Below are 26045 nucleotides of genomic sequence, written 5' to 3'. Positions count from 1 at the left end.
CTCCCTCCATGCCAGCTCTAATGGTTTCCCCTGTGCTCGGAGTAAAATAAACCACACTTTTTCTCCCATTCCATTTCCCTGACAGTAATGGGATGGGCTCTAGAATGTCTTTTGAGCCTTCCAGAGAAAAGCACAATGTAAATCCCAAGTACACAGTTGATTTAGATGGTGAGCCATTTCAAGGCTGCTGTGTATCTTCACAGATAATCAAGTCAGTCCCTGCAGGTTTAAAAGCAATACGAGGTTGTTTACTGGCAGGATTGAACTCAGGACTAATGAATCTTGCTCCTGTTCAAATTTACTGCTGCTTCCCTTGGTCAACAGGGTTTCCTGTTCCCTAGTTCAGCTCCATTGCCCCCTTACAAGGTTCTAAGTGGCTTGGGACAGAAATGAACTAGGAAATGCTTTTACCTTCTTGGAAAATGGCCTCTCCCCCTCCTACTTTTCCCATCCACTGCCACCCTCAATTCTCCCGGTCCCATAAGCACATGCCATCGGTCACCTATCTCCCATTTTTCTCTCCAAATTCAGTCTGACACGCAATGTTGCTGGATCTGGCTCTATAATATCTCTCGGATCTGACCTTCCTCTACACCCTTAATATCACCACCCTGATTCAAGTTCCAGTCCCCTTCCAGAAAGATTACTGCATCATCCCAGATGCCGTTTCTCCAGTCTCTCCTTTCTTTGCTTTAGCTGACACATGGAGGCATCTATCATTTTCCTAAAATCCTAACTGGTGCCACCCATTTTAATGGTACTTATTAAGCACTTACTTTGTGTCAGGCATTGTACTGTGCCCATCATTCTGCTCCTCAAAAGTCTTCAGCGACTACCCACTGCTTCTTGTATGGAAATAAAACTGTCTGGCCATCAACCCCTTGGCTCTCCTTTAGCTGCCCTTCTTATGCAATGTCTTAATGATTATAATGTTGTTAAGGACTTCCTTGGTACCAAACACTTTTTCAAACACTGAGGGAAATATAAGATAATTAGAGCAGTCACACCCCCCTTAACACTTGGGGACCAGAGTTTAAAGGTTAGAGAGAGCAGACATTTCTTCCTGATTTTACAGCTGAGGAAACTGACAAGCAGAGAGGTTAAGGAGCTCGTCAACGTCTTACAAAAGGTCAGTGATACACTACAATTGAATCTTAAGTTTTTATTCATCTAAATGGGAAGCAGCATGGTCTAGTAGCAAAAGCACAGGCTTGAGAGTCAGGGGGCATGGATTCTAATTCTGACTCCGCTACTTGTCTGCTGTGTGACCTTGGGCAAGTCACTTAACTTCTCAGTGCCTCAGTTATCTCATCTGTAAAATGGAGATTAAGACTGTGAGCCCCACGAGGTACAAGCTAGCTACCTTGTACCTACTCCAGCACTTAGAACAGTGTTTGGCACATAATAAGCACTTCACATATACTGTTATTATTATTATTATTATTATCCCCAGATCCAGGCTTTTTCTACTAGCCAGCATGGCCTAGGGGAAAGAGCCCAGTCCTGGGAGTCAGAGGACCTGGGTTATAATCCTGGTTCTGCCACTTGACTGCTGTGTAACCTTGGGCAAATCATGTAACTTCTCTATGCCTCAGTTTTCTTATCTGTAAAATGAGGATTCAATACAGGTTCCCCCTTCTACTTAGACTAAGAGTCTCAAGTGGGAAAGGAACTGTGTCTGACCCGATTAATAATAATAATAATAATAATAATAATAATGATGATGGCATTTGTTAAGCACTTACTATGTGCAAAGTGCTGGGGGGATACAAGGTGATCAGGTTGTCCCACATGGGGCTCACAGTCTTAATGTCCATTTTACAGAGGAGGTAACTGAGGCACAGAGAAGTTATGTGACTTGCCCAAAGTCACACAGCTGACAGGCAGCGGAGCCGGGATTAGAACCCATGACCTCTGACTCCCAAGTCTGTGCTCTTTCCACTGAGCCATGCTGATTATCTTGTATCCACCTCGGCACTTAGTACAGAGCTTGACACAAAGGAAGTGTTTAACAAATATTATTATTATTATTGCACCTCAAAAAGTCATTTTTTCCTCCACCACATTTCCTTGATCCATGCCTTTTTATCCACCCAAACAGTCACCACCCTGGTCCAGGTGCTAGCCAAATCTCAGCTAGGCTTCTATTACAGCTTCCTCACTACTTTTCCCTACCTCCAACCTCTTCTCTCTCCACTATGAATTTCACTTTTCTGCTCAGATCATCTTTCTAAAATGTCTTCCTGTACATTTCTGCCTCTCTTCAAAAGCTTCACTGGTTGTCCCCTCTAGACTGTAAGTCCACTGTGGGTGGGGAATGTGTCTGCTTATTGTTTTATCGTACTCTCCCCGGCACTTAGTACAGTGCTCTGCACACAGTAAGCGATCAATAAATACGATTGAATGAATGTCCATTCTTCTCTGTATCAAACAGAAGCACCTGATGATCCCCTCTAGACTGTAAGCTTGTTGTGGGCAGGGAATATTTCTACCAGATCTATTGATTTGCACTCTCCCAGTACACACAGTACACAGTAAGTACTCAATAAATACCACTGATTGATTGTTATTAAAGCACTCCAGCACCTCATTCTCCATTACCTATCTACTTTCTTCCTACTACACCTCAGCCTGCCTCTGTTGCTCCTCAGCTTAATTTTTCTATCCCTAACCTTATTGCTCATACCTTCCTCACTCCTCCTCTCACCATAATGACAGCTCACTCCTCCTTCAAAGTCCTCTTAAAAAGTCACCGTCACTACAAGGCATCTCCTTATTAATCTTCTCCACTTTTTCGGGTATGCCAAATCCCCAACCACCTCAGCATTTTTGTATATATCTGTTTATTTATTTGGTATTGATCCATCATTCATTTGCTTGGGCCTAGTATCTATATCTGCTCTAACTCTTACTATGTATTCATTCATTCATTCAATCGTATTTATTGAGCGCTTACTGTGTGCTGAGCACTGTACTAAGCACTTGGAAAGTACAATTTGGCAACAGTTAGAGACAATTCCTACTCAACAACAGGCTCACAGTCTTTGTATTTATTGTATCCCCCATTATATTGTAAATTCCTTGAGGAAGAAGAGCAAAGGGAGCTCAATTTTAGCTGTTAAACGTTTGTGATTCAAGGCCTGCTAAAATCTGTTCCCAACATTAAGGATTTAAAAAAAAATCCTTGCAAAACTGGAACTCAGAACATTCAGCCAAGAATGTCAAAAATGGAAAGATCCCGGGGTCTGGGATTCAGAGGACCTGGGTTCTAATCCCGACTCCATCACTTGTCTGCTGTGTGACCTTGGCCAAGTCACTTAACTTCTCTGTGCCTCAGTTACCTCATCTGTAAAAATGGAATTGAGACTGTGTGCCCTATATGGGACATGGACCGTGCCTAATCTGATTAATTTATAACTACACCGACACTCAACACAGTGCCTGGCACATAGTAAGCCTTTAACAAATATCAAAAAAAAAAAAGTGAGAAGGGCACTAGGTTAGACCAGGACAGTGAGAACCAGCCATGACCCAGTAGAAGATATTGCAAAACCACAAGAAACTAATATGCCTGATTCTGGTATTTAAAAATGAAATCCCCTGTTAATGCTGTTCCATCAAGAACTAACTGTATGCCTCAGTGACTCCAGGTCAGTGAACAGCATGATCCAGTCTGGTAAAGATTGAGGAGAATGGGAGACTGATTGAATTTTGGACATAGAAGGAAACGCGATTCATTACTGGGGTGTTAATCACTCAGGATCTCTTCAATTCTGATTAATGCAGAAATTCAACCAGCGAGGAGACATTAACAGTACCTTCTCAGAGCCTGTCGGATGCACCATCTCCATGGAAACCAGCTCACGGAGCTGAGGGAATGGAACAGATCAGCTGATTCCCTTTTTCTAAAAGGGCAACTGACTCATTTCCAGTGTGTGTGTGTATGTGTGTGTCCATGGATGTACATGTGTGTATATTTGCTGTTTTGTAGAATGACCAAGTGCCAACAACAGAATTTATTTTAAAAAGAATGATTCATGAACATAATAGCTAAATAAAAGTAAACAAATAAAATAAAATAAAACAAAAGTAAAAAATCATTTAGCTACTAAGATATAGAAGTCTGGCTTTGCACATTTCTATTTCTACAGCCTGTTGTGCCTGCTCTGGGCAAATTTCTGACAATGTGGAACGTTTTCAGCTATTGGACTTTGTGGATGTGATGTTTTGCCCAAGGATAGTAGATACCCCCCGCCCTGTAAGGGCAAGGAGGGAAAGAGGGCTTGATTAATGAATTGCTCACTCCCATCCAATTCAATTAGGCTATGCAGGGTGATTAGAATGACAGTAAAGGAGGAAAAATAATGGATCCACTGTGAAGCAGAAGAAACACAGAAGCAGCATGGCCTAGTAGATAAAGCACAGGCCTGGGAGAAGGGAAGTCTTGTGTTCTAATACCAGTTCAGCCACTTGTCTGCTGCGTGACCTTGGGCAAGTCACTTAGCTTCATTCATTCATTCAATAGTATTTATTGAGAGCTTACTAGTTGCAGAGTACTGTACTAAGCGCTTGGAATGTACAATTCAGCAACAGACAGAGACGATCCCTGCCCAATGACTGGCTCACAGTCTAAACGGGGATTAGAAGTCTAAACTTCTCTCTATCTCGGGTCCCTCATCTTTAAAATGGAGATTAAAACTTGAGCGCTATGTGGGACATGGACAATGTCCAACCTGATTATCTTGTATCTACCCCAGCGCTTAGTACAGTGTCTGGAACATAGACAGTGCTCAATTAATGTCATTTAATAAACAAAGCAAAACAAAAGAAAACCCACTCAGTCACAAGAAAAGTGAATTTCCATGGTGACAGTGAAACACTACATTTGAGTGAACACTGCAATATTTTACTACTGCTTCCAGTGGGCCCGAGGCCTATGGCTGGCAAATAAGATGGTTCCGATAAAGAAGTAATGACTCTTTCAGAGAGTGGCAGGACCAGATACTTGAAGGCAGAAAACTGAAAAGGCTAATTTTCCACCTAAAAGGTTCCTGGCTCTGCTGAAGGGTAAATTTAGGCCCTGCAGAATTGGGTGCAATTTATTGTCATTGTTATCATCATTATTATGACTAGGAGTAAAAGGTGATCATTGTGCCTAAAAGGACAAAGAAAAAGGGAAGCAGAGTGGCCTAATGGAAAGAGCAGGGTCGTGGGGGTCAGAGGTTCTCTGTTCCAATCCCAGCTCTGTCACTGGCCTGCTGTGTGACCTTGGGCAACTCAGTTAACTTCTCTGTGCTTCAGTCATCTCTCTGTAAAACTGGTTTGGGAAAAATAGCATAAATATTAATAATGGCAGAATCAGGTAAAAACTCTTAAAACCCTCCTCCTCCAACTGCGACTGTGAGCCCCATATGGGACAGGTTCCATGTCCAACCTGATTATCTTGGTAAAGTGGTTCGTACATGCCAGGTACAGTGTACACACTTAACAAATATCATAATCACCCCTTTTATCCCCCCAAAAAACAGACTTACTGATTTCAGAGATCAAAGGGAGATGAAGGAAACAACCCCTGGGTTACTTCATGATCACTGGAGTAGATACTTACATGAAGTGAGTCAATCCTTAAGGCTCTAGGTGACTGTTTTAGTTGTTCATGGGATATTAAATACCATAATTATTATTATATTACCTACCATATGTACTCACATTAATGCTTCCATGGCATAATTCTCCATCACCCCACCACCCCCACTCCCTGATTTTTGAGGAGGAAATAAAAGATAAGTTTTGTAAGCAGTGATAGTGGCACATGCTGGGATAGGAGGGGAGTTAAGATCAAAATGTCACATATCCAGGAAATCCATGAAGATTTCCTCCTCCAAACATGCACTAGGGTAGGAAGAGGAGCATGGCCAGAAAAGCAATCCTTTAAGCATTTTTCACTAACTCTTGTTGGTTCAACCTTCCCAATATTGCTAAAATCCATCCTTTCCTCTCCAACCAACCTGCTACCACTTAATCCAAGTACTCATCCTATCGTGCTTTGATTACTGCATCAGCCTCCTTACTGACCTCCCTGCCTCCTGCCTCTCCCCACTTCAATCCATACTTCACTCTCCTGCCTGGATCATTTGTCTACAGAAATGTTCAGGACATGTCTCCCCACCCCTTAAAAACCTCCAGTGGTGGCCTATCCACCTCCTCATCAAACAGAAACCCCTTGACTTTAAAACATTCAATCACCTTGCCCTCTGCTACCTCAACCCACTATTCTCCTATTACAACCCAGCCCACACACTTTGCTCCTCTAATGCCAGCCTCTCATCTATCTTGTCAACCACCTCTTACCCAAGTCTTGCCTCTGGCCTGGAATGCCCTCCCATTTCATCTGACAGACAATTACTCACCCCACCTTCAAAGCCTTATTGAAGGCACATCTCCTCCAATAGGCTTCCCTACCTAAGCCCTCATGTGTTGCCCTGTCCTGCTCCATTTATTCGCCCCCTTCACCCCAGCTTCACTGCACTTATGCACATATTCATAATTTATCTATATTAATGTTTGTTCCCCCCTCTAGACTGCAAGTTCGTTGTAGGCTGGGAATGTGTCTGTAATATTTTTGTGTTGTATTCTCCCAAGAGCCTGGTACATTGAGCTGGACACAGTAAGCACTAAATATAGTCTGCATGTAAAAATTATGCAACCACTGGGACATTTATGCCAGTAAATATGGTATCTTAACTTTACTGTTAGTTTAGGCTCTATGTGAATGTTTTATCCGTTAATGGGATACCGTTCTCCACCTGCTACCCTAAGGTGACCAGAGCTCCCAGAAACCTAGGAGGTGCGAACAGGATGCAAACACATTGTTCAACCAAGCATCCAACTGGGACATAAATGGAAATTGCACGGCAGGAGCACATCTAGGATCAAAGCAAAACTGGACAGATTTGTGATGGTCAATAGTTCACCAAGAGCAAGAAGGTTAGAAACATAATTTGGAAGTCTTAGTGGACCACGAGTTAGAGTTGAGGCAGCCATATGGTGTTGTTTGTAAAGTACTGCTCATTCCCACCTGCTTATTCTCTCCTAGTGCTTAGTACAGTGCTCTGCCCACAGTAGGTGCTTAATAAATACTATTACTGCCACTATTATCACTATTATCTTGTCTTATGTGCAAGATCCAGGAAGCCTTTGATGTATCTTTGCCCTCTGCCTTCAAACATAGCAGTATCTCCCCTATCCTCTTTCATTCATTCATTCAATCCTATTTATTGAATGCTTATTGTGTGCAGAGCACTGTACTAAGCACTTGGGGGAGTACAATATAACAGTAAGTAGACACATTCACTGCTCACAGTGAGTTTACAGTAGAGACAGGGAGACAAACATTAATATAAATAAATCAATTACAGGTATGCACATAAGTGCTGTGGGGCTGGGAGGGGGGATGAATAAAGGGAGCAAGTCAGGGCAATGCAGAAGGAAGTGGGAAAAGAGGAAAGGAGGGCTTAGTCAGGGAAGACCTCTTGAAGGAGATGTGCCTTCAATAAGTCTTTGAAGGTGGGGAGAGTAACTGTCTGTCAGATATGAAAAAGGCAGGTGTTCCAGGCCAGAGGCAGGATGTAGGTGAGAGTTCAGTGGCAAGATAGGTGAGTTTGAGGTACAGTGAGTAGGCTGGTATTAGAGGAGTGACGTGTACTGGATTGTAGTAGGAGAATAGCAGAGTAAGGTAGGAGGGGGAAAGGTGAATGAGTGCTTTAAGCCAGGGGTGAGGAGTTTTTGTTTGATGCAGAGGTGGATGAGCAACCACTGGAGTTTCTTGAGGAATGGGGATACATATCCTTAACTTTTTTGTAGAAAAATGATCCGGGCAGCAGAGTGAAGTATCGACCGGAGTAGGGGGAGAAAGGAAGCTGGTAGGTCAACAAAGAGGCTGGTGCAGTAATCGAGGCAGGATCATGCTTGGATTAAGGTGGTAGCAGTTTAGATGAAGAGTAAAGGGTAGACTTTGACAATTTGGTGAAGGTGGAACCGACAAGATTTAATGATGGATTGAATATGTGGGTTGAATGAGAGAGCGGAGTTAGGGATAATGCCAAGGTTACAGGCTTGTGAGACAGGAAGGATAGTGGTGCCATCTACAGTGATGGGAAAGTCAGGGAGGGGACAGGGTTTGGGTGGGACCATAAGGAGTTCTGTTCTGGACATGTTGAGCTTGAGATGACAGGAGAACATCCAAGAAGAGATGTCTTCAAGGCAGGAGGAGATGTGAGAGTGCAGAGAGGGAGAGAGATTGGGGCTGGAGGTGTAGATCAGGGTATTATCTGCATAGAGGTGGTAGTTGAAGCCATGGAAGCAAATGAATTCTCCAGAGAAGTGGGTGTAGATGGAGAATAGAAGGGGATCCAGAACTGAACCTTGAGTGACACCCAAATTTAGAAGGTGGGAGACAGGAGGAGCCTACGAAAAGAGAATGAGTGACCAGAGAGATGAGGAGAACCAGGAGAGGTTCCCCTACTGCACCATTCAGCTATCGCCCACCTCCCTCCTCTCATTTCAGTCCAATATCCCCTAATTGAGTTGTTTAAACCTACTGATTCTACTTTCTCTCCTCCAACTCTACAAACTGGTTTCCTCACCCTTGACTCCAGTGAGAACCCCTTCTCCAAGGTCACCAATGACCCTCTTTGTATCTAGTCGAACGGACTCTATTCTGAATTAATCCTTCTCAACCACTGGGCTGCCTTTAGCACTATGGGCTACTCCCTTCTTTGGAAATGCTAACCTTGGTTTGTGACCCAGTGTCCTGCCTCTCTGACAATCCTTCTCAGACTTTTTTGTTGGCTGTCCCTAAAGACTGTTCTGGATCCTCTTCCCTTTTCAATTTACACTCACGTCCTTGGAGAGCTCAACCACTTCCATGGCTCCAGTTACTTAACTCTATGCAATATGGATTAACAGATGTACCTCACTCGCCCTGTATTCTCTCCTTCTCTGCATCTCACATTTCCTCCTGCCTTCTGGACTTCTACATTTCTAATAATTGCAGTATTTGTTTAGTGCTTGTGTGTGCCAAGCAATGTTCTAAGTGTTGGGGTTTGATACAAGATAATTCAGGTTGGACACAGTCCCTGTCCCATACGGGGCTTCACAGTCTTAATCCCATTTTACAGATGAGGTAACTGAAGGCACAGAGAAGTTAAGTGACTTGCCAAGGTTACACAGCAGAGAATGGAGTCAGGATTATAAACCCATGACCTTCTGACTCCCAGGCCTGTGGCTCTATCCACCACATCTTGCGGGTAGATATAAGATAATTAGGTCCACATGGGGCTCACAGGTCTAAGTAGAAGAGACATCAGGTACTGAATCCCCATTTTGCAGATGAGAGAATTGAGGCATAGAGAAGTTAAATGACTTGCCCAGGTCATACATCAGGCAAGTGGTGAAGCTGGGGATTTAGAACCTAGGTCCTCTGACTCTCAGACCTGGGCTCTTTCCTCTAGACCATGCTGCTTTCCCTAGTTAGCATCTCAACATGTGCAAAACTGAAGTCCTCATCTTCACTCTCAGTTCCTTCCCTTCACCCAACTTCCCATAACAGTTGATTCCACCATTCTCTCGATTTCTTAAACCCACAACTTTGACATTATCCTTGTCTCCACCTTCTCTTCAACCAAGACATTTAGTCTGTCATCAAATCTTGTCCAGTCTTCCTCCACAACATCTCCAGAATCCACCCTTTCTTCCCATCCAAATGGCCAACATGCCGGTCCAGGGACCTGTCACACACTGGCTTGACCACCTTATCAGCCTTCTCACTTATCTTCCTGCCGCTAGTCTCTTCCCACTCCAGTCCATTCTTCCCTAAATTACCAGGATTATTTTTTTAAAACATCACATCTCACATTTCTCCCAACAACTCAAAAGCCTCTAATGGTTGCCCATTCTTCTCTCCATCAATTAGAATCTTTTGACCATTCAATCAATGATATTTGACCTCACACACAGATCACTGGTTTTCAAACACTCGGTCAGCTATTTCCCTTTCAGTTGTCCACTCATCTCCCACCACAGCCCAGCTCACATGCTTCAATCCCCTCAAATTAACCTACTCACAAAACCACATAATCATCTTTTCTGCCACTGATCCCTTGCTCACAACTTCTTCTCAGGCTGGGGCAGCCTCTCCCTTCCTCTTCACCTTCAAAGCCCTACTGAATTTGCATCTCCTTCAGGAAGAGCTCCCGTCGGTTAATCAATTGTATTTATTGAACACTTAGCCTTACAGTGCAAGGCACGTGGGAGAGTACAACCCAACCATATAACGGGCACATTTCCTGCCCACAATGAGTTTAAAGTCCAGAGCAGGAGACAGATATAAATATAAATAAATTACATAAATCAATAAATATAAATAAATAAATTACAGATATGTACATAAGAGCTGTGGGGCTGGGGGAAGGTGGGAGCAATCTCTAATTTGCTTCTGTTTTCCAAAAAATGGTTTTTGTTGAGCACGTGTTATGTGCTCCAAACAAAAACTCCTCACTCTAGGCTTCAAGGCTCTCCATCACCTTGCCCCTTCCTACCTCTCCTCCCTTCTCTCTTTCTACCGCCCACCCCGCACGCTCCGCTCCTCTGCCGCCCACCTCCTCACCGTCCCTCGGTCTCGCCTATCCCGCCGTTGACCCCTGGGTCACGTCCTCCCACGGTCCTGGAACGCCCTCCCTCCTCACCTCCGCCAAACTGATTCTCTTTCCCTCTTCAAAACCCTACTTAAAACTCACCTCCTCCAAGAGGCGTTCCCAGACTGAGCTCCTCTTCCCCCTCTACTCCCTCTGCCATCCCCCCTTTACCTCTCTGCAGCTAAAACCTCATTTTCCCCTTTTCCCTCTGCTCCTCCACCTCTCCCTTCCCATCCCCACAGCACCGTACTCGTCCGCTCAACTGTATATATTTTCATTACCCTATTTATTTTGTTAATGAATTGTACATCGCCTTGATTCTATTTAGTTGCCATTGTTTTTACGAGATGTTCTTCCCCTTGACTCTGTTTATTGCCATTGTTCTCGTCTGTCCGTCTCCCCCGATTAGACTGTAAGCCCGTCAAACGGCAGGGACTGTCTCTATCTGTTGCCGACTTGTTCATCCCAAGAGCTTAGTACAGTGCTCTGCACATAGTAAGCGCTCAATAAATACTATTGAATGAATGAATGTGCTAAGCACTGGGGTCAATACAAGCCAATCAGGATGGACAAAATCCCTATCCCACATGGGGCTCACAGTCTCAATCCCCATTTTACACATGAGGAAACTGAAACAGAGAAATGAAGTAACTTGCCCAAGGTCACACAGCAGACAATTGGCAGAGCGGCATTAGAACTCAGGTCTTCTCTCCCCTAGGCCAAGGCTTTTTCCACTAGGCCACATTGCTTCTCCCCCTCTCAGGGTTGCACATGGAAAGTTCCCAGTACTCTACTAGTCTCGGCTGTGGGAGGAAGAGTCAAACATTTCATTCCTAGCTTGGGCAGTGGCTAGCGAGTGGAAGGCAATCTGCTACAAGTCAAAACTCACTCGTGCTGGGCAGCAGTGGCATAGGAGAGGGTCAAGGTCGGAGACTCAAGTTTACTGAGCAGAAGGAGGCAGTGGTAAACCACTAACCACTTTGGTATTTCTAACAAGAAAACTCTATGGATATACTACCAGAAGGATTGCATATAGAGAACGGGTGGTCCGGGAAAGATGTGTCTGTGGTGTCGCTATGGGTCGGAAACAACTCGACGGCATGACAAGACAAGACATGGCTTCTCACACTGTATCCCCCAGTTGTCACCTAAATCCTTATATTATCTTAGCCCCCACAGCATTTAGGTACTTATCGATGCTCTATTACTCCCCTCATCTAGAATTTTTTTAAGTCCCTGTCTTTCCCATTGAGGGCAGGGTTCACATCTTCTTTTTTGTACTCTTGAGAACTTAATAAAGTGCTCCACACAGAGCAGGTTCTCGATAAATGCTACTGGTCCTGATGAAGAACCATCAGTTAGACTGATTAAAATCCTTTGCCCGATTTAAGCAAGTCCAAAAAGCTATTCTCGGAGAGATTTTTGACAACACAACTTGACCCTGTTTCTTCAGATTTAGGTTTGACCTAATTCACTGCATTTTACCAAAAAAACCCTGAATGCTGAAAAGCCTAGTCCTCTGAGCTCCGAGTCCCTCACGGCCCCGGTGGGAATTTGCTCAGGAGGGTCACCGTTATCAGTTCAACTCAGCACTAGGAATATAACCTGACTTCCAGGTGAGAGGCGGCATAGCCTGGTGGAAAGCACATGGAAGACGGAAGGCCCAGGTTCTAATCCCAGGTAAAACACTTGTCTCCTGTGTGAACTTGGTCAAGTCACTTAACCTCCCTGGGCTTCATTTTCTTCATCTGTAAAATGGGGGCAAAAAAGTCTTCTCCCTTCCTACTGATAACAATAAATCTGGAATTTGTTAAGTGTTCACTACATGCCAAGCACTGGGGTAGATGAAATCTGACCATATCAGACACTTTCATTCATTCATTCCTTCATTTAATTGTATTTATTGAGCACTTACTGTGTGCAGAACACTGTACTAAGTGCTTGGGAAAGTACAACACAGCAATAAACAGACACATTCCCTGGCCATATAAGTGTATAGTCTAGATGGGAGGGCCGGGGGAAAATAGACATCAATACAAATCCTCCCGCGGTCCTGGAACGCCCTCCCTCCTCACCTCCGCCAAACTGATTCTCTTTCCCTCTTCAAAACCCTACTTAAAAATCACCTCCTCCAAGAGGCGTTCCCAGACTGAGCTCCTCTTCCGCCTCTACTCCCTCTGCCATCCCCCCTTTACCTCTCCGCAGCTAAAGCCTCATTTTCCCCTTTTCCCTCCGCTCCTCCACCTCTCCCTTCCCATCCTCACAGCACTGTACTCGTCCGCTCAACTGTATATATTTTCGTTACCCTATTTATTTTGTTAATGAATTGTACATCGCCTTGATTCTATTTAGTTGCCATTGTTTTTACGAGATGTTCTTCCCCTTGACGCTGTTTATTGCCATTGTTCTCGTCTGTCCGTCTCTCCCGATTAGACTGTAAGCCCGTCAAACGGCAGGGACTGTCTCTATCTGTTGCCGACTTGTTCATCCCAAGCGCTTAGTACAGTGCTCTGCACATAGTAAGCGCTCAATAAATACTATTGAATGAATGAATGAATACAAATAAATAAATTACACATATGTACCTAAGTGCTGTGGAGCTAGGAGTGGGGAAGAGTAAAGGAAGTAAGTCAGGGTGACGCAGAAGGGAGTGGGAGTTAAGGAAAAGGGGGTTTAGTCTGGGAAGGCTTCTCAGAGGAGATGTGCCTCCAATAAGGCTTTGAAGGGGGTTGTCTGACAGATTTGAGGAGGGAGGGCATTCTAGACCTCTGCAAATGGGAAAGAGGAGGGCAGGATGTGGGCTAAGAGTCAGCAGCAAGATAGAAAGCCCCAGACACACGTGGGGCTGACAGTCTAAGGTGGTGGAGGGAGGAGCACGTATTTCATAGCCATTTTACAGGTGAGGAAACTGAGGCCCAGTAAAGTTAAATGACTTCCCCAAGGTCACCCAGCAGAAAGGTCACCCAGCAGACTAGAGGTGACTGTAAGCCCCATGAGGGAGTGTCTTTCAGATCTTCCTGTCAGATCACTTGACTCCACACCTGACACACAGAAAGTACTTAATTAATACAATAGCCATAGTCACAAGTGTGAACTGGTGACTCAGGAGTAGTGCTTCTGGGCCAGGGACTATTCTTCTAAGTTGCAGACCATCACTGCAATAGCCAGTCACAGAGGAATCTGTTCCTGACCCATGAAACTCTGGGCTCAGCCAACGGGACCACTGTGTTCAAGTCCAGAGGCCTCCAGGTAGAGGTTAGCAAGCAGCCAAAGACTCTAGTCACTACAGAGCAGACCAAAACCACCAAGCTGAGTAGCCCTCCAGCTGAACAAAGCAGTTTCCCAGGATCTCTCAGTGACTCCCAGTTATACTGAGCACCTACTGTTTACAGAGCACTGTACTGAACAACTAGAGGATAGCAACAGCACTAGTAGACATGATTTCTGCCCTCAAGGTGCTTATTCAGTGTCATGTCCAGCAGTTGCTGAGGAAGAGCTAGGGTTGTGTCTACAGACAGAATCACAAGGATCCAGAGCAATAAGCTTTCCTGGACTCCCCAAAGACCAGCTGCCTGCCTATAGGAAGCAGCATGGACTAATGGGAAGAGCTTGGTTCTGGGAGTCAGGTGACCCAGTTCTAATGCTAGCTCTGCTCATACCTGCTGTGTAAGTCACTTAATGTCTCTGTACCGCAGTTCTCTCACCTACAAAATGGTGATTCAATTCCTGTTCTCCCCTCTACTTAGGATGTGAGTCCCACGTGGGGCCTGATTATCTTGTATCTACTCCAGCACTTAGTACACTGTTTGGTACATAACAAGTGCTTAACAAATACCACAATTTTTATTATTATTCTTGCTAGGGCTTGGCTGGAACTGCATAAATCATGTCAGCAGACAGGACACTCTCTCTGGATGCCTCTCGATCATCCATTTGTCCTTGGACCCTTTCTACTCCGCCCCACCTTGTTTCTTTCCCATTTGCAGAGTTTAGCTCACTGCTGACAGGCACACCTTCCCTCCTCGATTTTAGAAACTGGAGCAGAAATGAAGGAGGGCCCGAATGGTTGCTAGGAGATCAAGTATTCATTCATTCATTCATTCATTCATTCATTTAATTGTATTTACTGAGTGCTTACTGTGGGCAGATCACTGTACTAAACACTTGGGAGAGAACAATATAACAATAAACAGACACATTCCCTGTTCACGACGAGCTTAGTAGTTGCAGCATCCTGCAGTCTTGGATTTAGATGCAGTTTCAGCACTGCTAGATCATTTCTTCTCCACCCAGTCCCAGCCCATGGGCTTTGCGGCAGGCAGGGTCTGGGGCCAGCTCCAGTGGGCTCTACTTTTGTCTCCCCTGCACTCTCAGAGACAGGGTAGGGCATGGGCTAGAGGATGACGAGTTCTCCTGGATAGTGCACAGCTGCAGCCTGAGACTGAGCCTTTCACCCTCTGGGTATAAGATCCGAGGCTGACTGATGTAGCAGTATATTTCCCTGAAGCTGCTGCTTTTAGTCCACTTAGCCTTGGAGAGGCAATACGGTTGGTTCCATTTTTCCCATTGGCATGGATTATTTTCCTAAAAAAAAGTTCACTCTTCACAAGTCTCCCCACTCCCCCAAAACCTCCAATGGTTACCCTTCCATTTTGGCATCAAACGGAAACGCCTCTCCCGACTACTTATCTTTTCGCCTCCTCACTACATCTTGCATGCTTTGATCCTCTCAAGCCAACTTTCTTATGGTGCCTCACTTTCATCTCTTTCATCACCTATCTCTTTCTTGACTCCCTCTCTCCTGCCTGGAACTCCCTTCACATCCAACAAACCACTCCACTGAACTGATCTCCAAAGCCCTGTTAAAATCCCATCGTCCCCAGATCTTTCCCTGACTTTCCACTGTATCATCTTTCCACTGTACTTTCCCTTCCCTCTGAGACCCCTATACTTTGAATACTTTGGGACTCCCTCCCTCTCCATCCACTAGTCTTGTGTTGGTCGTCTCTGACCCATAGCCACACCTTGGACACATCTCTCCCAGAATGCTTCACCTCCATCGGCAATTATTCTGGTGTGTATCCATAGAATTTTCTTGGTAAAAATACGGAAGTGGTTTACCATTGCCTTCTTCCGGGAAGTAAACTCCAGGCTCTGCTCTCAACTCTCTCCTATGCACGGGTGAGTTTTAACTTGTAATAGATTGTCCTCCACTCCCTAGTCACTGCCCAAGCTAGGAATGCAATGGCTATGCCTCTGCTTTGACTCTCCCTCCCATAGGTGAGATTGATAGAGTATTGGAAACTCTCTGGGTATGAACCTCAGAGGGGTCCATCCATTAGAGTACATAAAAATAATAATGATAATAATAATAATAATAATGGTATTTGTTAAGCACTTAGAGAGCCATGCACTGTGCTGGGGTAGATACAAGGTTATCAGATTGCCCCAGGTTGGGCTCACAGTCTTAATCCCAATTTTTAAGATGAGGTAACTGAGGCCCAGAGAAGTAAAGTGACTTGCTCAAAGACACACAGCTGACAAATGGTGGAGTTGGAATTAGAACCCACAGTCTTTGATTCCTAAGCCTGGGTTCTTTCCATTAAACCACACTGCTTCTGGCATACATCTTATAGTTGGTTGGTTCCCTCCCCTACCTGTGCTTTATTTCAGTGTCTTTCTCCCCAGGTAATTTGAAATCTCCTTGAGGGTAGGGATCATATCTCCTTATTCTACTGGACTGTCCCAAGTGCTTAGTTCAGTGCTTTGCACACAGTAAGTGATCACTAACTACCATTGCCGATTGACTCTAGATTCAGGTCCAAAAAAATTCCATATCTTTCCACACAAACCCTGTTCTCCCCCTGACTTTCCCATCCCTATAGACAGTACCAGTATCCTCCCTGTCTCACAAGCCCATAACCCTGGCATTATTCTCCACTCATCTCTCTCATTCAGCCCACATATTCAGTCTGTCACCAAATCCTGTAAGGATGACATGCAAATTAGTGAAGCATTCCATATTTTTATATTGATGCCTGTGTACTTGTTTTGATGTGTGTATATCTATAATTCTATTTATTTATATTGATGCCTGTTTACTTGTTTTGATGTCTGTCTCCCCCTTTCTAGACTGTAAGCCCGGTGTGGACAGGGCTGGTCTCTCTTCTTGCCGAATTGTACTTTCTAGGCACGTAATACAGTGCTCTGCATACAGTTGTTGCTCAATAAATACGATTGAATGAATGAATGAATGAGTTCAACCTTCCCAACATGGCTATAATCCACCCTTTCCTCTCCATCCAAACTGCTACCACATTAATCCAAGCACTTCTCCTATCCTGCCTTGACTACTGTATCTGCCTCCTTGCTGATCTCTCTACCTCCTGTCTCTCCCCACTCCAGTCCATACTTCACTCTGTTGCCCAGATCATTTTTCTACAAAACAATGTTTTCCCACTCAAGAACCTTCAGTAGTTTCCCATCCACCGCAGCAACAAACAGAAACTCCTTGCAATCAGTTTTAAAGCACTCAATCACCTTGCCCCCTCCTAGACAAGCTCTCTGATTTCCTACTACAATCCAGCCCAAATACTTCGCTTCTCTAATGCCATCCTTCTCATTCTATCTCAATCTCATCTATCTCACCGCCGACCTCGTCCTGCCACTGGCCTGGCAAGCCCTCCCTCATCATAACTGACAGTCAATCCCACTCTCTATTTTCAAAGCCTTATTAAAAGCACATCTCCTCCTAGAGGCCTTCCCCGACTAAGCCCTGATTTCCTCTTCTCCCGCTCGTTCTGTGTCACCCTTACACTTGAATATACACCTTTATACAGCCCTCCCTCAGGCTCTCAGCACTTAGGTGCATATCCATTATTTGTTTATATTAATGTCTGTATCCCTGCCTAGACTGTAAGCTCACTGTGGGCAGTGAACGATTCTACCAACTTTATTATACTGTACTCTCCCAAGCTCTGCACACACAAAGTGCTCATTAAATATGATAGATTGACCGATTGATTGACTGAGGGGCCTCTAGATCCAGGCTTATACCTTGAGCAATGGCAGGCAGAATGCTCCACCATGCACTGGAGAGCTCAGTTCTGCACCTTCAGAATTGGAGTAGCATAACTGTATACCAGAGGATGCTCAGCAGTGCCCAGCCACTTTGACAGCTCCCACAACCTTTGTGGACCAGTAGCCCCATCAGGTGCCCCAACTCTCTGGCCTGGTTACCCTATCAGCTCTGTCTCTTTGTGCTCGGGTGACTTCATCGGCTTCGACCCTTTGTACTCCAGCCACCCTATCAGCTCTATCCCTTTGTGTTCAGGCCATCCTAACAGTTCCACCCCATCATATCCACCTGTATGTGGCCCAGACACACCTCCTCCTGTCAGCACCCGCGCCTTTGTGGACAAGCCACTACTCATTTGGGAGCTGTGCTCTGGACTAGGCCAGATGAGCAGCCTCATCCTCCTGGCCCCAGTTCAATCACGGGAGAAGCACAAGGGCTTCCCTTCCCTTCTGCCAGGAAGCAGAACTTCTCAGTTTCACACGGAAAGAGGAAAGGCAAAAGAGCATTACAGGAGGAGAAATGAGCTATATCTTTCAAAACTGCATGTGGTATCTACCACCTGGGGGTGAATACCTGGAGTGGAATGGCCCTCTCTCCTGAGACGCTTGAGACGACACGCTTCCGTCAAAGGAGTTTCCTCGGTGGCAGCCTGCAGTCGGGGCCCTGGGCAAAACGGAATCTTCCTGGGCAGTTTCACATACTACCTGCAGCCCCTTGGATGGGTTTCATTCAAAGGGAACAAAAGCCAGAGATTAACTCCATAGCTCAAGCCCATCCCTTGGGATTTAGGTACATAGCAGTTCTCTTCACAAGTTGCTTGTGGAGCAGGGTTCATGTCTACCAACTGTATTGTAGCGTCCCAAGTGCTTAGCACAATACTCTGCATGAAGTAAGCACTCAATAAATACAGTGACTTTCTAATTGGTCACATGCTCTAGACAGCGGATCCTGTCCACACCTGAAGATAAGGAGGTTGGAAAATGCCCCGAGTTGTCCAAGGCCTCACTATTTCTAACCCTTACTTCAGGCCAACTACAGCACTACAACCACTGAGTGTCAGAGAAAGAGTTCCCCTACGGTGAATCAAAGGCCAAATAATCATGAGAAGTATAAAAATGATGGAGAAGAGGCCTAAAGTAGAACTAAGATATGCAGAATGGGAGAAGAGAAACCACTAAAACAAGGCTATGTATTTGCTTTTCTACATTAGCGATACCTCAGTGAGTCATTTAATCTAAGATAAATAAGAGCCATGAGCCCCTCTGTGTGTGACAAAGAGGACATTTAAACATTTCCAAATAGTTCAGGCATTCAATAAATCAAAGAAGACAAAAAACTCTACTTTTACCCTGGTATTTAGGGCTTGTAGCAGGATGTGGGAGTTTAACAAAATCATCCCTCAACTTCCTGATCGTGCCAGCTTCTCAATCCAAACTGGAGAAGTCAAAACAGTCTAAGAGGAAGAGGTCACCTGACTAATACTGGTGACTCAGTTTTTCTTAATCTGAAAAGGGGTAAACAATTTACCTCAGGGAGGTCCATAAGATATGAGTTTGGTTCTCTGACATTTTGAAGTCAGATAGGCTATATTACTCTGAACTGAATGAGACAAAGACCAAGGACTAGAATGAAATCTAACGTACATTTTCAGTATTTTGTCCCAGACAATTATTCTGAATTGAATGTATGTGTCCTTGGAAGTTGAGGAGAAGTAAGGACATAGGCAGAAGTACTTGGAAAGAAGAGTTTGAGTATTCTACAAGCTTACTCTTACCATTATCATCATCATCATGAACATCAACATCATCATCATCATCATCGTCATCATCATCATCCTTGTAAAAACCCCTACCTCTGTGTGTCCTGGACCCTGGTTGGGTGATTCACAGGACTGGCTTTGATTGTTGATAGGAGAACTTCGCTTGGCTAAGAGAGGGAAGAAACCCCATGAGGAATTTAGATTGAACCTCACGGACTTATTTCAACAGCAAATGAGCACTGTGATCTAAGGCCTTTCTGGGGAAATAGTATGTTAGTATTTTAGAAAGTGAAAAACTTTTGAGCATTTTCAAATCAGTCATAGTTTACAGTAGAGTCATTTATTGGATGAAGAGGGTTGAGTTTGGGAGGGATTAGTAGAAAGGAGATCGGTTTTCATTTTGTTTCACCTTAAGACAGACAGGAGAAGCAGATGGCTTAGTGGAAAGAGCTCTAGACTGAAAATCAGAAGATCTGGGTACTAATTCCAGATCTCCCACATTTCTGCTGTGTAACCCTTGGGCAAGCACTCAATTTCTCTTTGCCTCAGTTTCCTCATCCATAAAATGGGGATTAAATACCTGTTCTCCTTCCCTCTCACACTGTAAACTCCCTGTGAGGCAGGGACTGTGAGCTTTCTATTTTGTAACTACCCCAGAGGTTAGTAAGAAGCAGCTAACAAATGCCACAGTTATTAGGGAGCATGACTTTTCCAAAGCCCATTGAGTACCATCATTCTCTGGAACTAGTTACCCTAAAGAGTTGGTCTTTCAGGGGGTTACTAACCTAATTTCTCCTCATCCCCCATCCCACCTCTTTCAAGCCCTAAGAGAGCTTCAGGTGACTCTGATAAGAGAGTTCCTGGCCCTTCTGAAGGAACTGAGTGAGAACTGAGGGAGGCTTTCAGAAAGCAGGATAGATGCATTTTGAGATCATTTTCTGCCATATAAAGAAATTGATATTGTACAGTGTCTTGTGACTCCCCACCCCACCCCCGACTCCATGGGCTTTTTCATTTTGTGCAGAAGAGAGAAGATGAGTCAACATAACACACCTTTACTAGTTACCCAAACTTGGGTAGCAAAACTGACAGAAATGGCCCTTTTCTATGGGAAGCATTGTGGTGGAGTGGATAGGCACAGGCCAGGGTGTCAGAAGGACCTGGGTTCTAATTCTGGCCCTGCCGCATTTCTGCTGTGTGATCTTGGATGAGTCACTTCACTTCTCTGTGCCTCAGTTACCTCATCTGTAAATGGAGATTAAGAGTGTGAGCCCCATGTGAGACAGGGACTATGTCCAAACTGATTAATTTGTATCTTAGAACTTAGAGCTTAGAAAATCCTTGGTACATAGCAAGTGCGTAACAGGTACCATAATTATGATTATTATGGTGCTTCTGAGGCAAGAGTCAGTTAACTGAAAGCTCCGCTGATCCAACTCCTTGTCTCCCTTTACATCTGCACAGCCACTCCCCTTGAACCCTCTCTTGTAATCAGAAAACCAGCAAATGGTGGGATTTCCCCTGATAATTGGGTTCCACTCAGCTCTGGGGTGGCCAACCCCTCTCTCCTGGCTTCTTCAGTTCTGCAAGAGAAAGGGAGTTGGGGGGAGAGGAGTCAAATTTCCCCAGAGACACACACACCCATCATCCCAAACACCCACCTGTGATGATGTTCCTGATGGGCTTCACTAGTGCTGTGAAGGCTGAAACCTCAGGGTGTCTGTGTTCCCACATGGGCTGCCAGATAACCAGTCCACTAGCCAGTCGGAAGGTCAGGTCAGACTCCTAGGGGAGAAAGAGGGGCCCTGCTCTCAGTCTCGCCAGCGGCCCTTGAGTAATGGGCACTGTAGAGAGGGAGCGAGCTAATCTCGCCTTCATGGCTACAGCCCCCCATTGGTTCCTTTCTGTGAGGGCCAAACTGAGAAATATTTCTTAGGCCCTCCTCAGCTTGATTTAAGACTGGCGGACTACGTGTAAGACATCACGCATGAGGACTGTCAAGATATCTGACATCACGTGACTTAGGGGAAGGCTTCAGAAAGGAAGCAGCATGACCTAGTATATAGACCAAGAGGCAGGGGTCAGAAGGACCTGGGTTCTAATCCCAGATCTGCCACTTGTCTGCTGTGTAATCTTGGGCATATCACTTAACTTCTCTGTGCCCCCTCGCTTGCCTTATCCTTAAAATGGGGATTAAGTTCATGAGCCCTATGTTGGACCTGAACTGTGTTTAACCTGATTAGCGTGTATCAACCCCAGTGCTTAGTACAGTGCCTGACACATAGTAAGCACTTAACAAATACCATAAAAAACCCTCCCTTTCCTGCTTTTATGGTATCCCTAGGGCACTCTGACTGGGGGGGATGACCAGGCATCAGGAGCTGTCTGAGGGGTGGTGGGATGTTGGATTCAGGGGAAACCAGAAGTGGTCAGGCTCCTTTCCCTCTCCCTGCCCACCACCTCGGGAGCTCCAGCCAAGGGACACCCACTGGTAGCTGCTGCAGAGGTTACTCCACTCGGGGCAGCAGGGCTGGGGCAGGTGGCTGCTGTGTCTGCGGCGAGAGGGGAGTCAAGTAAAAATACCACCGAAAATCGACTGGGGTGTCCTCCGGGCCGCATCTTGAGCAACTTGGCTCGAAGGACCCAAGTGGGGAGTGTCTGCAAACTCAGAGGCCAAACAGGCCCACAAGATCACTTTGCTATTCAACCATTGCCCTGTGTTCCTCATGACACTTCCATACATATCCCAGTACTCTGTGGCTTCCCCTACCTGTAAGTGTCTGTCTCTCCTGCTGAATTATAAACAGACTGAGAACAGGAATCTTGCCTATCTACTCTATTTTCAGTGCTTGGCACATAGTAAGTGCTTAACAAATGCCATCATTATTGTTATTATTATTATTATTATCTTACTCTCCCAAGCACTTTAGACAGTGCTGTACATTCAGCAAAAACTCAATAAACACCAGTGATTGATTGATCGATTGACTGAGTCTATCCAAGTAGGGTTAATGGCATAGAAGTAATCTGCTACCCCTGTCTCCCACAAGCCCCCCCACCCCGCTCCTATCGATGCCCCTCCTGCATACCTTGATCCTGTGAACCAGGGGAGCAAACAGGAAGACGAAGAGCTCCACGGTGGCCATGGAGTTCTGGAAGAATTTCCTCCGGTTGTTTTCTTCTTCGTCATGGGCACTGCTGTGTCGGGCTCGTCCCGGGGACCCCTGGTTCTCGATCTGATGGATGAAAACAGTGCTGCCCCCTCCCCAGCCAGAGCCCCTATCTCCTCCCCCAAACCTCTCACTGTTGCAGTCCTGAGGGGCCTCAAGCAGCATCCAGTGCAAGGTGTGGAGTAGCTTGGTCTCAGCCACCCCGAGTTTATCCTGGTGACCTGGAGGAAAGACAGAATGCAGGAGGGCACTGTTAGAGCAGAACAGCAGGAGGCTGCTGGAGGGGCAAAGATGTACAGATTCTGGTGACTGTGCTACATGGTAATGCTGGCTGAGGTGAAGAGTCACAGGTGTCTGCCTTCTCAGCTTTTAGAATTCTGGAAGGGGAAAGGAGGGCTCTTCCTTGCTGTATATCTGCTCTGCTAGCCTCCCCTGGCTCCTGCACAAAACCTAGGAGTCAAGGGTGAGTCCTGATCACATTTCACTGGTACATTTCAGGGAGTCCGGGTAAGTTTAGGATGAAATTGATCAGACATTATGTCTGTATGGGAAAAGATATTCTGGGGCCTGTGATGGTGCAATAAACTAGGTGGCTACCTCTGTTCAGAGATAAGAGGAAAAGGCCCAGAGATTTCTAGATCAGATAATCTGTTTATACTCTATTGTTCCCTCCCACCTCTAATTTACTTTAGTGTTTATCTTCTCCACTGGGCTGTAAAACATTTGAGAGCAGGGATCAGATCTGCTAATTCTATTGTTCTCTCCTAAGCACTTAGTTCACCGCTCTGCACACAGTTGATGTTACTGTTTGATTGCTTGCTCTCTCCTCAGAACCCCTTCCAGAGGGAAAAGCTTTTTAGCATAGTTAATTGGTCAATCTAGAGAGCTCTCTACCCGCTAAGCATTTACTGTACTAAGCAGTTTGGTAAGATTTAAAAAAAAGGTAGGTAAAGTGGGTCTCTGACTGCAAGAAGTTTGCAGTCTAGAAGAATGACTATCACTGGGATGTCAATCACCCATCTGGTAACAACCAATTACAGGGGAGCACTCGGGGAAGGGGGTGAAGCTAGAAAAGTCAGGGAAACCTCCAGAGGCAGGAGGACGGGTAGTCCCTGACAGGCATCTTAAAGTCAGACGATCAGCAGGATGAACTCCTGGAGAAATGTCCACAGCAGAACAGCTAAGAGAAGGATATCAGGGCCCTAGAGGTGCAGTTACCCCTGTGTGAGCAAGGCAGAGCACAGGCTGGGAGTAAGGCAATCAGGGTTCTAATCTCCATTCTGCCACTTGCCTCCTCTGCGACCTTGGGCAACCTTATCAGTGCCTCAGTTTCCTCATCTATAAAATGGGTGTTCAATTCCTACTCTCCCCCCCTCCCACATGGTATAGAGACTATGCCGGGTCTGATTATCTTGCATCTACTCAGTGCTTAGTTCAGTGCACGGCACATCGTTAGCGCTCAGGAAACACCACAATTACTATTAACAAATGCCAGAGCAGAGAAAGATGCTCATTCCTGGATGTATGATTCTACCTCAGTAAGTCACATGGGCTGGTGCTGTGGAAACCTTTAACAAAGTCAATTTCCAGTTGTCCGTTTATAATGGGATTGTACCTGAATGATCTGTGCTTCTGTTTGCGGGGAAACTGTGCTATGGGAAAGATGACTATCTCAGGGCAGGAGTGGAGAGTTTGGGATTCCTCCCAAGCCCGTCAGTCAACTCTCAGGGTTTAGGATTCACTCCTTGAACCCTGGGACCTTCAAACACCTTCAGTTATTCCAAGTCTAAAAGTCATGTGAAAATGGCACGTTTATGGAATGTCTATTGGCATTCTTTGGGTACACTAAAAATAAATAAATAAAATTGGTATTTGTTAAGCGCTTACTATGTGCAGAGCACTGTTCTAAGCGCTGGGGTAGATACAGGGTAATCAGGTTGTCCCACGTGAGGCTCACAGTTAATCCCCATTTTACAGATGAGGTAACTGAGGCACAGAGAAGTGATGTGACTTGCCCACAGTCACACAGCTGCCAAGTGGCAGAGCCGGGAGTCGAACTCATGACCTCTGACTCCTCAGGTTCCATTCTGGCCTGCTAGAATAATAATAATAATGTTGGTATTTGTTAAGCGCTTACTATGTGCAGAGCACTGTTCTAAGCGCTGGGGTAGACACAGGGGAATCAGGTTGTCCCACGTGGGGCTCACAGTCTTAATCCCATTTTACAGATGAGGTAACTGAGGCACAGAGAAGTTAAGTGACTTGCCCACAGTCACACAGCTGACAAGTGGCAGAGCCGGGAGTCGAACTCATGACCTCTGACTCCTCAGGTTCCATTCCGGCCTGCTAGAACTGGCAAGCACCAGGGTCCAGGTAGGCAGATGGGGGGTAGGCAGAGGCTAGTGTTCTTGTTGGGCCTCCTAACTGGTCCTTCATTGGCATCCACTGAGTGGGGGCTTGGATAACTGGCACTTCTTCTCTTACCCTCACCAAATTTGCCTGAACCTGAAATCTTCCCTGACACTCTCCTCTCCCTCCGTTCCTTTCCCCTGCACTGTGTATGGCAGTGAGCTGAGGGGATAAAACGTGATGGGAGTAGGAAAAGCCCAAGCCTGGGAGTCGGAGGACCAGGGTTCTAATCACGGCTCTGCCACTTGCCTGTTGTGATCTTGGGCAAGTCATTTCATTTCTCTGTGCCTCACTTTCCTCATCTTTAAAATGGATCTAGAATGTCTGTTCTTGCTCTGCTCTCAGTTGGGAGCCTAATGTGGGACAGGAACTGTGTCTGATCTGATTATGTTTTGTCTACCCCGTACTTAGTATAGTGCTTGGCACATAGTAAGTCCTAACAAATGCCATTATTATTATCATCCAGGTTGCAGGAGATGGCTATTAATAGTATGAGATTCCCAAAACAATAGTCCTATCTGTAGTGTTTATTAGAATTGAGGGTTGAGATCAAAAAGTTACTTTTTTCCACTGAAATTTTATCTTCAAAACATCTCCTTTCCTAACATACAGACATGCCTGAAGTTTCACCCAGCTGTCTTTTATCATTTAAATAATAATAATAATAAAATAATAATATAATAATAATGGTTTTTCTTAAGTGCTTACTATGTGCCAAGTACTGTACAAAGCATTGGGGTCGGTACAAAATGATCAGGTCCCACAATCTAAGTAGGAGGGAGAACATGCACTGAATCCCCATTTTGCAGGTGAGGGAATGGAGGCACAGAGAAGTTAAATGACTTGGTCAAGGTCACATAACAAACCAGTGGCAGAAGCAGGATTAGAATCCAGGTCCCCTGACTCTCAGGACCAAACTCTTTACACTAGGCCAT

The 26045-nt window shown here is 45.3% G+C and overlaps 1 protein-coding gene across 1 annotated transcript in view; it reads right to left on the bottom strand.

Annotated features, from left to right (window-relative positions):
* The window catches only part of UNC80 (unc-80 homolog, NALCN channel complex subunit), a 253218-nt gene that overhangs the window by 219516 nt on the left and 7657 nt on the right, over positions 1-26045 (bottom strand). Inside the window, 4 exon segments of the mRNA XM_039912541.1 lie at positions 18346-18485; positions 19625-19698; positions 21193-21316; positions 22621-22922. Coding sequence (XP_039768475.1) covers positions 18346-18485; positions 19625-19698; positions 21193-21316; positions 22621-22922 — 640 coding nt within the window.

Source organism: Ornithorhynchus anatinus, chromosome 7, assembly GCF_004115215.2.
Source record: "Ornithorhynchus anatinus isolate Pmale09 chromosome 7, mOrnAna1.pri.v4, whole genome shotgun sequence".
Lineage (NCBI taxonomy): Eukaryota > Metazoa > Chordata > Mammalia > Monotremata > Ornithorhynchidae > Ornithorhynchus > Ornithorhynchus anatinus.
This window is presented reverse-complemented; position numbering and strand designations above follow the sequence as displayed.